Consider the following 18,034-nt stretch of genomic DNA (forward strand, 5'->3'; position numbering starts at 1 on the left):
ATGGCTAGCCAATGCTTCTTCAGGGTGCTCTTCTGCGCTATACTAAGCGCACTCAATTCAGGTAGACTACGCTTCCTATATCAACACTCGTTTAGCATAGCGATTTTTGCTTTGATTTTTCGACTGGCTAAAATTCCTCAGCATGTGAACTGAATGTAACCAACATAATATTTTTTGGAAAGCAATTTAGCACCGAGGGTGAGTGAAAAGTTCAATACCATCAATATTTTTAGCAGTGTTTGAGTTGTGAGCGATAGATTTACATGTATGTTTCAAGAGTAGGATAATATATACCTACATGTCGTTTTGCATCGTATTTCATTGAAGCTATAATGTATATGCATATCATGTTACTTTTTCTCATTTTTAAACAACAGGAATTTGCTGAGTCTCTCTGTTGAAATCGTATAACTGACACGCGAGAGTCAACAATTTTTGTTTGTTTAATATTAGACCTTCATGACTTTGAGCATTAGCTATCCTAGGTGTGCAGTGATACTCATAAACCATACACATTGCAGAGGCTGATTATTATCTGGTTCAATTGTGCCTCCTGGTGTTGCAGGTGTCACCGGTTTAGTATGTGACCAAGTTTCCTTTAACAGAAGTTCGATAGTGTGCAGATGCAATGCTACTTACTGCGATACAGTACCAGAGCTGAAGCTTAGCGCAAACAGTTATACTATCTACACTTCGACAATGGCGGGAGACCGGTTCGCTAATAAGATTGTTCCTTTCTCTAGTAAAACTTCTACCGCCACAGGTAAGCAAGTCCTACGGATCGAATCAACACGCAATACCTACCTAAATGATTATTTAAGAATTGTGTTCACACACTGATATGCTCTGAATCCTAGTTGATATAAAACTTTAGTAGAGAGAGATTCAAAGTTTATACCTGTCGCTTTTAGGTGATGTAAAAGTAGACAAGTCCACGAAATATCAGGACATCATAGGATTTGGAGGAGCCATAACTGACTCAGCAGCACTCAATGTTTTTAAGCTGTCATTTAGAGCGACTAGAAAACTTCTTCAATCCTATTACTCACCTGATGGTAAGAATAGAATACTTATTACAACTAGCACTTTACATAGCCAATGAACAGCCAATAAGCACAATGCAGTTGGTACAGGCAAACGCTGAGAGAAGAATTCACTATGAAAGTACCCAGCAACAGCCCTTCAAGGATGGCATTTAAAACCAGATTTTTAAAATTCATGCAGCACTTGTACCACCTCATATAATATAAGTAAACTATATGAATAACGACTGACAAATAGCTTCAACCATGGTTGATTTTTTATACCCTGGTGTGTTACGGCTGACAAAATACTGAAAAAATACCTATCGTTGAATGAGGTATGCGACATGCTTTTGTTTAGTTTTATGGCTATACATACGCAGAAAGTTATATTTTGCCTGCTGCTTTCAGGGAAAATACACGACTGACATAATGATAAATACTCTATTGATAACAGTGAACAAATTTCATAAAACAGTTTCACCTTACTCCGTATGTGTTTTTATAAAGGAAACATTCAGTTATCATAGCTGGCAATAATTAAATTATTTAAAGTGAACTCAGACCACATCTTTTAACAATGCTTCGACACACATGCTTTTCCAATGTCAATAGACCTAGCTGAGTGTCACATACCCTCGTGCCCCCTAACCTACACAAAAATTGCTGTAGTTCCACAATATGGAAGGGTACCTACAAGAATGGACTCCCAACACCTCATGTGTACCTAATTGCATACTCACATCATGTAGGAAATCCGAAAGTACCCTTTAATGTTCTCATCGAAAGAAAAAGCTTTGGTCAGCACACAAGAATACGAGTAGGCTACACTAAAATTGACAGTATATGTGATGCATATAGTAATAAGCATTGTGATCACATAATATATAAAATTAATACATAAAAACAGTGAGCCAATGTGTGTTTGTGCGCGCGTGTGCATGCGTGTCCGTTTGAGCGATCTTCCAAATAGCTGTGCAGGTTTACTTGGAAATTGGCATGTAGGCTGCTGACCTCTCATGGAAGGTTTGAAGAATAACCTTTTCAAAATTTCTAAAGTGAACTACACCTAATCACGACAAAGTGATATATATTCATTTGATCAAGTTTAGATGACAATTTTTTCTAAATATATTTATTGCATAGTGAAGAATAATTTTTTTTAGCCACAAATTTTACAACAAAGCCCTAGTTCTGTATTATTTTATGTTTAGGTTTGTTTGTAGTAATTGTTTTATATCATCTCTGTTTTAACTAGGTATATTATCTATATCTACAAAAACACCTCAACTTAATCCATGGTACAAGTACGGTTCAGTTGATACTTGTTAAAACGGACAAATAGTGGTAGTGGTTGATTTAGTTAAGGCAGTTTTCTGATTTAACCGATGTGCCTATACATATATAGGTCTATATATACAAAATATTGCGCTATATACCGTGCATTACACTACACTGTATATACTCAAAAATATTTAGCTAGTGAGAAAAAAGTATTTCCAAACTGCAGATAGCAGCGTATGTGTGACAACTCTTAAAACGGCAAGTTATTTGCAGAAATTTGTGTGCATCCTGTATATTACAACCGCCTTTTTTTACTGAATAGTTACTCCCTCAAACTTATGTGTTAGTTTTTAGCGTATTTATAAACCATGTACAACTTTCACCATCATGAAAGTCGAATAGTACACAAATTATATAAATACTTCCAATAGACAAATGTTTCATGCATTTATTATTTTTAAAATCTTTACTACAAATCATTAAACCAATGATCAATTGTTTGAACGTAACTTCAATTTGATTGCAGCTGCCATGCTCCCAAATTTCTTTGTCTTATTCGATATCCAGCCTAATGGTCCATTTAAAAGATGAACTTGCACAAAGTCTTTATAGATTTTATCAGAAAGTATCGGTATTTTTCTATCATTTGCGATTATCTTTAATGTTTGAGGTGGTCTGACTGCTGGCATGTTTCAAGTTGAAACTTGACAAAACTTAATCTCGATTACAATACTCAGATCAAGCGAAAGTGCGATTATGTTGTCTATAGTTCAAAGAGACCAACAGATTAGTGACGCGTAACGCTGTAAAATGAACGCAATAGCCAATACCCACTATACTGCTATAGCAATGATAGCAACTAGTGACATCATTTCAAACGTATTTTTCTTCTGAGCATTTTAACCGCGATTAAGTTTTGTCAATTTTAACCTTGAAACATCCTGGCAGTCAGGTCACCGCCAACATCAAAAACAAATGCAAATAATAGAAAAATATTCATACTTTCTGATAGAATTTACTTAAATTTTGTGCAAGCTCATCTTTGACGTGGGTCGGCTGCAATTAGGTCGAGCACATATGGCTTAAATACATACATCGTATAAGATAGATTAATTGATAGATATGTAATAAGGGAAATGGATAAAGAGAGAATAAGTTTAGGACTAAACCTACTCTGACAATGATGGATATGTCAACTGGTATACGCTATCGGTTGATATCTGTTTTATATGACATGTTTTTTCTATTTAGCCCCTTGCCTTGCTAACAATGAGATGATAACTCCATCTCATCCCTTGGTTTGCTTATTTCGCAGGAATTGAGTACACACTTGGCAGAGTTCCAGAAGCAGGCAGTGGCTTTTCTCTTCGAAACTATACTTATGACGATGTGAATGGAGACATTGATCTAGATCACTTTGCTTTAGCACCAGAGGATCGTCTACTTAAGGTACACCTGCGAGAAACCGAGAGTCAAATTATAATCAAACCTAGCATACCTTTAAAAGTTTAACATCACATAAAACCTACACTGGTAACTCAATTACTTTAGCTGCACAAAGAATCTGAAATAAAATTGCAGTTGATAAAAATGTATTTTATTCTTTCGCTCGATGGCACACTAATAATCGATGGCCTGTAATATCGTTTGTATTCAGCTATAAGTTAATGCACAAAGGATTTTCAATATCTTTAGCTAATGAAATACTAGTCTAACTTTTGGTTTAACCATAGATATATAAAGCATATATATAAGGTTTATATATTTATGGGTTTAACTCAAATAATTAAAGAGCAACATTATGAATTTTATTAAAGAATAGTACATGTATTAATTATAAGCATCTATAACTGGTTTGACCTTTGAATACAATTTCACAATACTAATCCTCAAATTTATGTAGCAATTGTATTCTGTCAAGCGCTGCATATACTGTTTGTAGTGAGCTTGTATGTACTCTGATTGTTTGTTAAAGTCACTATAGGGATGATATAAGAACCAGCAAGAAAGCTAGAAACAGCAATTATGTTTCACAGCATCTATAATAGCAAACAGGAAACAGAAAACATTTGCGTGACAGACGATTTATTTTTAGCGCGTAGGTTTCTACAAATTGTACAGCTTTATTGATCCATGATCTACACAAAACATATAAGCATCAGGAATTCTTCCATAATTTACAGATGAAAATTCAAGAGAATGGATTAACTGCCATTGAATAGCTTCATTTTTGGCAAACTCTTATCGCGTGTTTTAAAACATTGATAACTATCATATACATTTATATGGTTCTATTTGTGTTAAAAATGCATATTTATAAGCAGTAAACTATTGAAAACTAATGATCAATCTTTTCAACTGTATAGCTGTGTAAAAGTGGACTTTAAACGAATAACTTTTAGTGTTAATTGATTTGTTTAAAATATGTGCTATTTTTTATATGGCAGGTTATAACTCTGCAGGCCTTTCAAAATATTGAAAGATATTTTGAAGGTACATAGATGGCGCAAAATTTTATTGCATTAATAGCAGCAGATAACATTACAGATAGGTGTTTTAATAATATTTTTGTAAAGTTAAGGAACAATACCGGGTTATATAAACATTTTTAAGCTGTAAGAATGGAAAGAAAAATTGACTATCATTGCAAAGTATTGACTGGAAACAGCTGCCGCGCTATATATAACTATGCTAAAACCACTCATTGTTTGAACTAGATTATCTAAACATCATCCACTCAAAATGCTTATTCATGCAGGTAGAGCATTAATAAGCTTTTAACAGAACACTTTTGAGAACAGCCAAATTGTAGGTACAATTTTGTAAATTTTTTGTAAGTTGTGTGAAAAAAGAATTTCTTGCTAATGCACTCCACAAGATGTACTTGCAAACCAATTGGTATAATTCTATACGTACCGGTATTCCTCCAATGTTAATGCAGGATGCGTAAATACTGGCCAATAAAGTAGTATATATATAAGTACGACTCAGACTTTTTCAGCATTTGTGGAATCTGCTTTGAGCTTGCGTTATAATTATCTGCCATGTAGGTTAACCAAAACATGTCACGGTGGGGACTATATTGACAAAATGCTTTAGAATGTTGGTCAAAGGAAACACTTTCATTTGTATTGGCTAATCGTCAACAGTGACATTGTATATCCCTCATAAATGTTTCGCCGAAGAAATTATTGCATTGTATTACGGCTTGCATCATGCGGTTTTGTCTCTAAAACTGGTTTTTTGTTCTCCCAACATCAAAACCATTGTTAAAAACGAAATATAATGATTACATTAGTATAGATATATGTAATTTTAAAATGCTGTCAGTTAACCTCTAACCTTTAACGGTTCTGGCTCAGGCAACGTTTAACACAATCACACCAAATTGATTCACCTTCTTATCTAACACAGATGTTGCTTATTTATCTGTACGCTCTTTGCAGATTCCACTATTGAAGCTGGCAAAAAGAATGAGCAGGCGAAATATAAAACTGTTTTCTACCCCATTCGGAGCATCATACTGGATGAAACGATCGGGTTCAGCGAGTCATGGAGGTTTCATAAAAGGCAAACCAGGAGGAGACTACTACAAAACCTATGCCAACTATAATGTCAAGTGAGTGCTGCTTTCTATTAATTGACATATGAAAGTATAGATGTATGTATGATTGTTACAACCATACATACAAATAGTTTAAAAGCATGGCAAATCTTTAATACTATATCGAAAACAATCATTAGATAGCTATCGTCTGTTATAAAACAACCGATACAACTTTTTTCCATCTTTCGACTACAAACACTAGTTTCCACATTCAACCGAATCCATGAATAGCAGATGGTTGTGTGAGTGCACTGCTTACTGACAGCTGACATATCTCTCCATGACCTATGAAAGTGAACTAGCAACACAATCGTGATGAAACAATGCACCTGCAAACTGTGAGGCATACTGACCAGGAAATGAGTCATGACATAAATATAAAATATAGAACAACAAAATATACCAATTACACAAGGGCTCAAGGAGCTGACAACTATCGAAATTTAAGCACTGGACCGCCAAGGCAAACATAAGCGGCTAGTTTGTGACAAAAATTGCAAAAAATTGTGAAAAACAGTTGTGGACTTGACCATTCATTTGATATTTACAAAGAAATGTGCATTATTGTTTATAAATTGCCATTTCAGTTTAGTAAATGCTTAAACCAATAACGATCTTTTTCCTTAGTAAAAATCATTGGCTTGCAGTATGTGCAAAACACTTCGGGGGTACCTTCATGCAGGCAATGATAACATTTAGTATAACTAGCGAGAAATTTGACCTTTAATAAAATACTCTGGCCACGCATCGCTAGAGTTTTGTATTTTGTAGAAGTTCACATACTTTTTGAATAAGTGATATTATTAGAAATGTTCATAGGAAATGTAACTGTAAGCAGTCCTTTATCTGTTCTGCTGTGATTTTGCCTTATTCAACAAAACAACTGAGGAATTCTGCTATCAGTTTTGTGTATTCTATATGTACGATTCAAATATCGTCAAGTCATTGCTCGTTGTTCAGAGGAACAATGGCGATGAATTGACGAATATAGATTATGTCTATATAAATCTCAATAAATTAGATTTATATATTTATAAATATCAAAGTTTGTGTTTTCTGTCAAACGGTGTCTCCAGCTAGATATTAAAATCTTAAAATGAAGAATCCGCATCGCAGAAGGTTTGATCTCAGAACTTCCTGTTCCCCAGGCAATATGCTAACCCATTGAGCAATTGCGAGATTGATGCATTGGGCAATATGAGTCATTATGGCGGTTATAATAGCATAGCGACCTTGCATTACGTTACAGCAAAACGTCAGTAAAACTTGCTCTCGCGGATCTTACTAGTAAGTTTAGCAATAGGGATACTAGCTTACTCAAATTAACCAATGGCGATGTGCCAGGCTAATGGCAAGTGGCAGGCAACTACATTACTTGCAACTGTTTATAAGCTGCTTTTTAATACCCGTGCAATGCCGGGCATCTGGCTAGTTCTTTATATGTACATCATCAAATGACTGGCTGAGATCGTAGTTGCTTTTTGACCATAGTTGCCACATATGCATGCACATTTTAGCCAATTAAATGTACAAGAAAACAGATGCTTCAATCAACCTGCAACTTGGTGACTCTATATACAAGAAATGGAACTTCTGACATGAAAAATACACTCCTTTTTTTCTTTTATACAAATTAACCTGCATTGAGAGCAAGCAAAAACTGAAATGCTTTTGTATTGACTACATCTGTAAGTTGGAATAAGTCAAAACTTTATTTACTAACAATATGTGAATACAGTGGTATCAAACAATGCTCTTATTGAAAATAAGAGTTTCTTGAAATAAATTAAAAATATAATATTGAAATTTGAAATAAATTAAAAATTTTAAAATACTGAAATGAAAATTGAAAATAAGACTTTACTGAAAATAAGCTCACTCTTAAAAATTGCAATAATTAGGGAATTAATTAGTATCTATGCAATTACTGTGCACCATCGGGTTACTACGTCCTTGTTTTACGGTTTTTTGCCTTACAACGTGGAACACGATGTTTTTTCGTCCACTTCGTTATAGCATTTTTTTCGCTATACGACACCAACAAAAATTTTTCTTGAAATTCAAATTTGGTGGTCGGTATGCCGCAAACGTCAGAATGATGAAGATGCCGATAAACTATTCGCCTAAATCGTTCCCACACCGCCCGAAAGAAATACGATGCTCAGGCTCTCTCTCAGTTCAGCATTTTTCGTGTTTTGTAAATGCTTGATAATGCGCGAGTGAAAAAAAATTTGTGAAAAGTGAAAGTAAAAATTAATTGTGCATTTTAGCGTTTAATATAATATTTACTATAAACTTTAATTTATTATCCTTATGTAACTATATAACTACAATAGGTCTAGATAACATTACTTTGTTAGCCATGGATCCTAAGTTTGATAAGGACGTTGAAGGAAAAAGTAAGAATCATAATCATAAGCAGATCATAACCATTGAATACAACAAATCCACGAAAGTTACTGTAGGTAACTATAATTTCTAAGGTTAGTATACTTTTTTTGTTCCTGATTTTTAGTATGTGCAGTATATACATAAAATTTTGCTGTTTTTACCAGGAGTGTTTGCATTAGATAATTACTATGGGTTTTTATACCCCTCTATACATTAGAGGGGGTACACATACATTTTCACCTAATGATGCAAACACCGGAACGAATTAATGACGTATGGATGGGGTTAACTGTATAGTTTTGGGCCCTGTGTATCAAGATCGGTAAATTAGGCTCTCATTTCCAGCTAGAAAAAACTTATAATGATTGTACAACATCCTAGAATTCTAGCACATTTTAAATTTTGTAATTCGAAGAAAGGCTCTGCTAATGCTTGGATTTGGCTACTTGACTTATAGTATGATACTAGCTGAATGCCCTGCATTGCACGCAAAAATGCTTATGAACATTACATTACCTTACCTACTACATTACCTGCAATTGTTTATAAACTGTTTTTGTTCCCGTGCAACGCCGGCCATTCACCTAGTGAGGCCAGCTGGTAATCGTTACATGTGATGCAACGTCGTTATGCGTATTTTGGCCTATGCAATGAAAATCTTCACCATTATTGATCAATATGTCCAGTTCAATGCTATAGTCTTATAAATAAGTTAATCTGAATCATGAATCTGAATCATGAATATGTTGAATTAATAATAGCAAATACTACATAGAAGTATGTGTTTAAAAAAGGTCACTGTTGCGGTAGAAATTCCTTGTATTCAAAGTTTTGATGAACGACACTGGTACCTCTCGATACTGATACAAACGTAAAAATGAGATATCGGACTGTCTTTGTCTAATACTTTGCGTGACCGAATTGAGAGAACATGTAGAGGCAATTCCCAGTCGAGATAATCAATTGTCAAAGTGAAAAGTATTTAGCCTTTACAGATTTAACAATCGAACCTTAGGAAAAGCCAGAAATAGGAGTGTAATGGAACACTTGAATTTGAAACGGCACATTTAGAAGTTACAAATGAGAAAAATAGGTAATATTAATGGTAAAAAAGTTTTTAAAAATTTTTTCTAACGAAAAACAAAAACAAAAGGTAATATTAATTAGTAATAAAAAGTACATGTTTAGCAGGTGCGCTCATGATAAGGACAGATAAACAGATCAAAATGTTAAGAATGGCTAAGCCTAGTGGTTTCGAATAAATAAAACAAATGTAAAGGTGTTTAAATGTGAAATAATTAACAAGTAATGGCTAGAAAGTCTGTTTTGCTACGATTACCAAGAAAAATTATTTGGTACTGATACAATTAATATGAACTGAAAAAACAAAATAAAAACCCTGAATATGTTGAATTAATAATAACAATTTGAGCATAGAAGTGTGTGTGTATAAAAAAGGTTACTGTTGCAGCAGAAGCTTGCTGTATTCAAAGTTTTGTTGGATGATGCCCGTACCTCTTGATACTGGTAAAAACATTAAAATGAGATATCGGACTGTCTTTGTCTGATACTTTGTGTGACCAAACGAAGAGAGAATGTAGAGGCAATTCCCACTCAAGATAATACCATTGTTCACGTGAAAAGTGTTTAGCCTTTAAAGACTTACCGATCGAACCTTAGAAAAAATGGAAACAAAAGTCTAACGACACATGTGAAATTGAAACGGCACATTTGAAAATTACAAATTAAAAAAATAAGTAACGGTAAAAGATTTAGCTTTAAAAAAACAAACGCAAAAGGTAATATTAATTAATAATAAATAGAACACATTTAGGGTGTGCAATGGTGGAAAGGACATACAGTATATGGTAAAAGTGATGGGAATAATAAGAATGGCTTAGTCTTGTGATTACACAAGCTTGTTAGTAGACCTGTGATTTAATTGTCGTGAGTTCAAATCCGGTGCGAAGGTGATTTTTCATTGCTAAAACTTTATCGCTATAACTGGACAGACAAATGACAGACAGACAAACAATGAGATTTATATAGATAGACTACTACCAGGGTGGACTTATATTATTATTGCTAATAATAGTGTAGAAACTGCAATTTCTAAACTGGCAAGACCAAAACATTCTATCTAAAAAATATTGAAAATAAAAATAATATACAGCTACTTTCAACTGCATTATCATAGTCGATGTGTGATTTTCTAATTTGATTAGCTACTGTTTATGAAATCATTGCTAGCAAGGATGAAATCTTGGCATTTGTAAGTGGTGCAACTATTTAACTAAATGTATAAAGAGGAGCATTGAATTTTGTTAACAGGTTTTTGGATGCCTATAAGAAAAATGGCATAGAGTTTTGGGGAATGACAACAGAAAACGAACCAATATTTGGCCTGCTCCATCTAGTTCCGGTTATTTCTACTGCTTTCACCGGCACAGTACAAAAAGATTATATAGCCAAAGATCTTGGTAAGTCAGCTGAAGTGGTACTCTAAGAACTCTGGCATGGCGGTTCTTTTATGGTTTTATAGATAATGGGAGATAAGCGCAATTGCTTAGTACATTCTAAACATTTAAGACTATTAGAGTCAAATTATTTGTTAGTTTTGTAACACTTGCAATTTTAGTTTGTTATTATAACTAGCCTTTGTCTGCCAAAGGATGCTTTCCTCTATCACCACAAGCTGTGCGTATTAATAATTATACTTTACTGAATGCTATTTTCTGATTTAGGGCCCGCCCTTGAAGCCGCTGGATATGGGCACTTGAAATTAATCATATACGATGAGAACACGTTCTGGCCTGCACGCTGGGCAAAGGCGGTATGCAATATCATTGCTATAATAAAGAGTATGAAAGAAAGTTTTCGAATAACCTTAATCTTCTGTTTGTGTTTATTAGGTTGTGATAATGCTATTGGATCAGCGATTTATTAAATTTCAATTTGTGCTACATGGCTATAACTTCACATACAGGTTTATGGTGATCAAATTGCCAACCAATACACATCTGGCCTTGGCCTTCACTGGTACCTCAACAAAGATACTGGCTATGACGTTATGACTGAAACTCACAATATTGCTCCAGACAAATTTATTCTCTCAACTGAAGCATGCGTTAATATGCCACTGCCTGGTGAAGGACCTGTTGAGCTGGGAAGTTGGGAACGAGGAGAAGCTTACTTCCACGACATTATAAAAGTGAGAAACACACAACAGAGAAAGTGGTACTATGTGCTTGAGTTAGTCAGATTATCAAGGAAGCGAGCAAATGTATGAGATAAGCTTTTATAATAGCAATAGAATGAAACCAAAATAATTAAAAAAAAATTAGCACTGTGGGCGAGGGAAAAGTGTAATATTTTCAATATTTGTTTGCGATGTTTGAGTTGTGAAGGATTAATTTAAATTTCATGAGCAGAATGGATATATATCGCTCTGCATGGCATTTCAGTTTTGCCCGTTACTACTGGTTGTTGTCTTGCCAATTTTGACATTTTGGTACAAAGAATGTAATGGTTAGATGTTAGTTATGATATGAGGTTATTTTCGACAAACCTGAATTGAATAGAGATTACTATTGTTTTAGGTTAAAAGTGGTAGTCTTACAAATTGGGCACAAGCCAACAGCTTTGAGTTCCTAACTCGGATTACTAGCCAAAGTTGAGGCAGGATAGCCAGATTAGTGGAATTCTTGATAAATCTATATTGGCTAGGTGAATGCCCGGCGTTGCCCGGGTAATAAAAGTCTTTACACAAAAAATTTATTTTTATTCAACATATAACAACATTTACCATTCTAACTTTCAAACTCCATATCATGAAAAAAGTGTTTTGTGAAGCTTAAATAAATTAAGAAACAAAATAAAACAACTATAAATGTGTTTAAATGTAAATGTGAAATAATTAGCAAGTATTAGCTAAATTAAGTCTGCTTTGCTACGATTACAGTAATAGAAGATTTGGTAATGATACAATTAATACGAACTGAGAAAACAAAATGAAAATCCTGAATATGTTGAATTAATAATAACAATTTGTGCATATAAGTGTGTGTGGTGTGTGGTGTGTGGTTTGTGGTGTGTGGTGTGTGGTGTGTGGTGTGTGGTGTGTGGTGTGTGGTGTGTGGTGTGTGGTGTGTGGTGTGTGGTGTGTGGTGTGTGGTGTTTGGTGTGTGGTGTGTGGTGTGTGGTGTGTGGTGTGTGGTGTGTGGTGTGTGGTGTGTGGTGTGTGGTGTGTGGTGTTTGGTGTGTGGTGTGTGGTGTGTGGTGTGTGGTGTGTGGTGTGTGGTGTGTGGTGTTTGGTGTGTGGTGTGTGGTGTGTGTGTATAAAAAAGGTTATTGTTCCACCAGAAGCTACCCGTCAAAACTTTGAATACGACGATACTGGTACCTCTTGATGCTGGTACAAATGTAAAAATGAGATATTGGACTGTCTTTGGTACATTGTCTGACTGAATGCAGAGAGAATGTAGAGGCTATTCCTACTCGAGATAATACAATTGTCTGTGTGAAAAGTATTAGCCTTCACCGATTTAGCAATTGAACCTTACGAAAAACCGGAAATAGAAGTTCAGTAAAATACGAAAAAGCATCCTGTTTCATAGAGTTCATAGAGTTTTGATTAATACGTCATTTAGCGTGTGCAATCGAGAAAATGGTATACGATGTATGATAAGAGCGATGGAATCGTAAGAACAGCGTAGCTTGGTGGCTAAATGCACGGTTCAAAACTTGTGGTTGCGATATTTGTGTGTTCAAATCCAGCAGAATGCGAGCTTTTAATTCTAAGGTTTTAATAACTATAACTGGACACACCAAAGTACAGGCGGACGCACAAACTTTCAAATTTATATATATATATACATATATACATGTAGACCTCTTTCTATCAAATTCAAATGAGAGCATGGTGTGACTGGAAGTGTAGAACTTGCGCACACATCATATTTGATATGAAATTATTAAACTATTATATGAATGCCCGGCGTTGCAAGGTTAACAAAAGCAGCTTATAAACAGTGGCCGATAATGTAGTTGCCATTGGCTAATTTGAGTAAGCTAGTATCCATATTGCTAAACTTACTAATAAGAGGCGTGAGAGCAAGCTTTAGTGACGTTGCACATAACACAGCATCATTATGAGCTACAGCTACCAATGATCACATGTAGCTTAAAGGGTTAGATTGTCACTTGGTGAACTGGTGATTTGAAGTTCTAATCCAGTGTGATGTGGATTTTTTATTGCTAGATTTTAATTGTTATAGCTGGACAGACACATAACACACAGACTTTGAGATTTATATACATGTATATATAGAATATGATAGCATTTTGTAAAGTAAATATTTTAGAAGAAGAATGTTTGACCCAATTAGTTTATTTCCAGTTAAAACATTGCCAGTTTTGATTCACGTGCCAACACCATAATAAGTTTGAGAATCTCGTTCCCGTGAAACTTAAAAAAAATACATATAAAATTGTCTTAGACAATTTTATCACAATGCTACCAGGTTCCAGAGTAATAACAATCAAACATCAAACTCGAAGCTATAACACACTAAAATATCCTCTAGGTGATTTACAAAAACAATGATCAGCAAGAAAACACTGAATATGATTATAGTAATAACAATTCTTTTAATATTAACAATCTAATGACGCGGATAAAAACCAACAAAAAGTGCTACTTCCCACAGTCAATCTGCGGAATTCATTTCAATGAGCTGCAATTATTAGTCGTTATCATTAACTACAAGTTTACTCCTTGAGATTCTCATGAAACTTGTTTAAAATAATTCTTGAACTACTTACAGCAATGTTAACACTATCTTTGCTTTACTAAAGCTATAGGAATAAGACAAACATTAAAAATGTTACCAAAATTGATTAGCCGCCCATGGTACTTCTTAGCAATGACGAATAAGTTTCTATAACAACACCAGAAAACCAAAGCGAACATTAGTTCCAAACTATTGCCTTGTAACTAAAACCGAAATACTTCAAATTAAAGTAAAAATTCCAAAATTTGGTAACTGTTTGCACAAATATTTGACGGCTATTAGTTTATCTTAAATTTCCATTTTTATTAGATGTAAAATATGTATTAATATGTAGATGTGGTCTTGAAGTTTACAGGTAAACAAAGGTTTTAATGTAATGTGCGTCAGATGAAAGTAGACATATTTTTTCTTATTGCTATTTCTGTTACCAAATACTTGTAGAATAAGGTTTTAAATTTTTAACTCTTGTAAAATTGATTTGTAAAAACACTTTTGCTGCTTTATGAACTTGTAGTAGAATGTCAAAATATAATTATTTTAGTCAATTAATGTCAAATTTAATGGCGGCTTAATGATATTCCAAAAGTGAATATTTTGACATTTCCGCATTTTTTAAAAGCTTTTTGGAATTACTTAAAAACAATCTTCAACAAAAAAACTAAAGAGTTTAGTCAACTATCAGTTAAGGAAATCTTATTTTACCTCGAAGCTTATCGGTCCATAAATCTTTGAATTCATAGCTGATTTAGGTGCACCCTAAATGAGTTAGAAAATTATTTACACATTTCACTCTCTCTCATATCTACTTAATTTGCAAATTTTCATGAGCTAGTATAATGACGCAAGCGCATAAACACCATGAATTTTTCTCATATATACTCATATTTTGATGTTGTACCTACGCTCAACCATCATGAATATCTTGCATGTTTTTAAACATAGCCGATACTCTCACCTCAACTTTGACCTGCATGTAGCTATGCTATGATCCTCTTAATTGTCATCTTTGCTAGACATTGCAAAATTGGGTTGCTGGCTGGACAGATTGGAACATTGCACTTGATATGGAAGGTGGACCAACCTGGGTAGATAATTTTGTTGACAGCCCAATTATTGTAAATTCTCAAAACGATGAATTCTACAAGCAGCCCATGTTCTACGCTATGGGACATTTCAGGTGAGTTATTATGTTGTTACAGCAAAAATGTTTTCAACCCTAGTTGAGTATAGCGCGATAACACTATACAATGAGAGTGGAATGAGCTTACTTATGATTTCAGTTTTTTCTTTGTTGTAGCAAGTTTGTTACTCCAAACTCTATTAGGCACCAGATGACACTGACGGGGACTAATATTGATGGAGTAGTGTTCTCTTCACCAGAAAATAACACGGTCATGATTTTGTACAATGAGTAAGTTAACTTGCCATCTCCTTTTCTGCAGTAAGGGACTCAATTGTCATAGTAAACAAGTCGTATGATTTTTACTACTTGACACATTTTGTTATAAGGCTTGGTAGTAATATTATTAAAGCTATTTTCTGCTGTAGTATGGATACAGAAGAAGTTGTGAAGATTACTGATGGTCCAAAAGTCTTTTCTGTGACTGTGAAAGCTAGGTCATTCAACACCCTCATCTACCAGAATTAGCTTTTCTGTGACAGTACAAGCGAAGTCATTCAACACCCTATCTACCAGAATTAGCAAAACATGGTGCCAGTAGAAAATTTGGCCAGTAACTGAAGACTAATTGTTGTAAATATAACCATGATATTTTGCTTAAAGAAAAAAGCAGTTTTATGAATTTGTCACTAATATTTGTAATAGGGATATTCACTCGCAATTGGCACCATTTCACTTTATGGGAAAGATAAAACCGTGGTGTAGGTGCCTATCAGCTAATGAATGTGGTTATAAATCATACTATTATACTATTTGAATGTGCATACACGTATGTAAACAATTTATACAAAATACTTATCCTAAGTTGTCAGTTTTCATTTTATTATAAGATATACATGGATATATATATATATAAAATTGTTGTTATATATATATATATACTAATAAATTATTTAAAAGCAATACTTATCTTTTTTCTCAGCTACTGTCAGTTTCATGATATTCTCATTCGTCAGGCTGTGTTGAAATAAACAAGATGGTGACTAATCTCTTCTTGGCTATTTTTTGGCGAAAAAAAAAAATAGCCAAGAAGAGATTAGTCACCATCTTGTTTATTTCAACACAGCCTGACGAATGAGCATATCATGAAACTGACAGTAGCTGAGAAAAAAGATAAGTATTGCTTTTAAATAATTTATTAGTATATAGCTGCTCCAATATATTGTTGAGCACCCTAATTTTACTAATACTAGCCCATAATTCTTAGGAATTTATAGTTTATATATATATATATACTCATGCTACAGACAGTACTGTTTCGGCTATTGAAGCCTCATCAGTGCAGCTCAGAGCTTAGGCAAGGGACACAAATCCCATTACCCATGAGAGTTGACTTCCTGCCACGAAACAACTAAGTTGCCTCGCAGACTTTAAGAAAGTCAATGTGCTGGCACTAAAGTGCTCCAATCACAAAAGTGATGAGCTTTGCACAAAGGCTAATGGTGCCGCACCTCTCACAGAGCGCTCGACCAAACCGAAGTGAGGGAGCATATACTCATGCTACAGACAGTACTGTAGCATATATATATATATATATATATATATATATATATATATATATATATATATATATATATATATATATATATATATATATATAATATATATATTAATATAAATATTATATATATTATATATAATATATATAATATATATATAATATATATATATATATATATATATGGCCTCCAAGGTTGATCAGAACGCATCCCGAATTTGTGTAAATGTTCCAATTTTGTCAGCAAAAGAGTTTTAAGAGATTATGTTTAAACACCTAGTGTATAGCAAGGTTACTCTGCCTCTGGGTTAGTATCTAGCTGGATAAATCATTGTTTACTGATTTTTGATAAATGACTATAATTATTTCAATTAATTAATTGTGAACTTGAAAACTAAACATGTAAACAATGTGGCTAAAAGTATATGTGCACACAGAAATGCATATCATAAAAAATTTGAAAGAAGCAGAAGTGCAAAATCAATGAATTTCCAGAAGCACCAAAAGTTACTGTAATTTCATTGCTCAGCGGTAAGTTCAGCAGTTAATAATCGCAAAGGATTCTTATACTTTGCAAGTTCTTCTTGAGCAGTTTTTACTTCATCGAGAGCGGCTGACAATTTGGCAAGCTTTGGTCCACAATAGCCTGGTATTGGTCATTTAAGTCCTGCAGCTCCGCAGCCAAGGTTTTATGTACAGATGTAATCTGCAACACGGATTTACGATCACCTAAGCATACAGATTCTCAACATACAATGTACCATTGGGAAAAATATTTGACTTGAGATTTAAAGTAACTTTCAATATATGTCAGGAAAAATTAAAAGCATAAAATGAAAATAATAAAAACATATCAGCCAAGTTAGTATAGAGTATAGACCTTTCCTTGCCGAAGTTAATATAGAGTATAGACCTTTCCTTGCCGAAGTTAGTATAGAGTATAGACCTTTCCTTGCCGAAATTAGTATAGAGTATAGACCTTTCCTTGCCGAAGTTAATATAGAGTATAGACCTTTCCTTGCCGAAGTTAATATAGAGTATAGACCTTTCCTTGCCGAAGTTAATATAGAGTATAGACCTTTCCTTGCCGAAGTTAATATAGAGTATAGACCTTTCCTTGCCGAAGTTAATATAGAGTATAGACCTTTCCTTGCCGAAGTTAGTATAGAGTATAGACCTTTCCTTGCCGAAGTTAATATAGAGTATAGACCTTTCCTTGCCGAAGTTAATATCGAGTATAGACCTTTCCTTGCCGAAGTT

The 18,034-nt window shown here is 34.0% G+C and overlaps 1 protein-coding gene across 1 annotated transcript; it reads left to right on the forward strand.

The window, feature by feature from the left end:
- LOC137401640 (lysosomal acid glucosylceramidase-like) lies at positions 1–15,979 on the forward strand. Its single transcript, XM_068088127.1, has 11 exons — positions 1–61; positions 566–763; positions 912–1,055; positions 3,622–3,755; positions 5,753–5,925; positions 10,636–10,784; positions 11,049–11,137; positions 11,291–11,515; positions 15,110–15,273; positions 15,394–15,507; positions 15,645–15,979. The coding sequence occupies exons 1-11, from the start codon at positions 1–3 to the stop codon at positions 15,742–15,744; spliced, it is 1,551 nt and encodes a 516-aa protein (XP_067944228.1). The 3' UTR covers positions 15,745–15,979.
- The last annotated feature ends 2,055 nt before the right edge of the window (positions 15,980–18,034 follow it).

This window comes from Watersipora subatra, chromosome 1 (assembly GCF_963576615.1).
Source record: "Watersipora subatra chromosome 1, tzWatSuba1.1, whole genome shotgun sequence".
Taxonomy (NCBI): Eukaryota; Metazoa; Bryozoa; class Gymnolaemata; order Cheilostomatida; family Watersiporidae; genus Watersipora; species Watersipora subatra.

What these genes read in the sequence shown, in the direction of transcription:
- LOC137401640 (XM_068088127.1), top strand. Translation starts at nt 1, where the DNA reads ATGGCTAGCCAATGCTTCTTCAGGGTGCTCTTCTGCGCTATACTAAGC. An exon ending in ATCCTATTACTCACCTGATG is followed by an intron (nt 1,056 to 3,621) that starts GTAAGAATAGAA and finishes CTTATTTCGCAG; the next exon opens with GAATTGAGTACACACTTGGC. An exon ending in CAGAGGATCGTCTACTTAAG is followed by an intron (nt 3,756 to 5,752) that starts GTACACCTGCGA and finishes CGCTCTTTGCAG; the next exon opens with ATTCCACTATTGAAGCTGGC.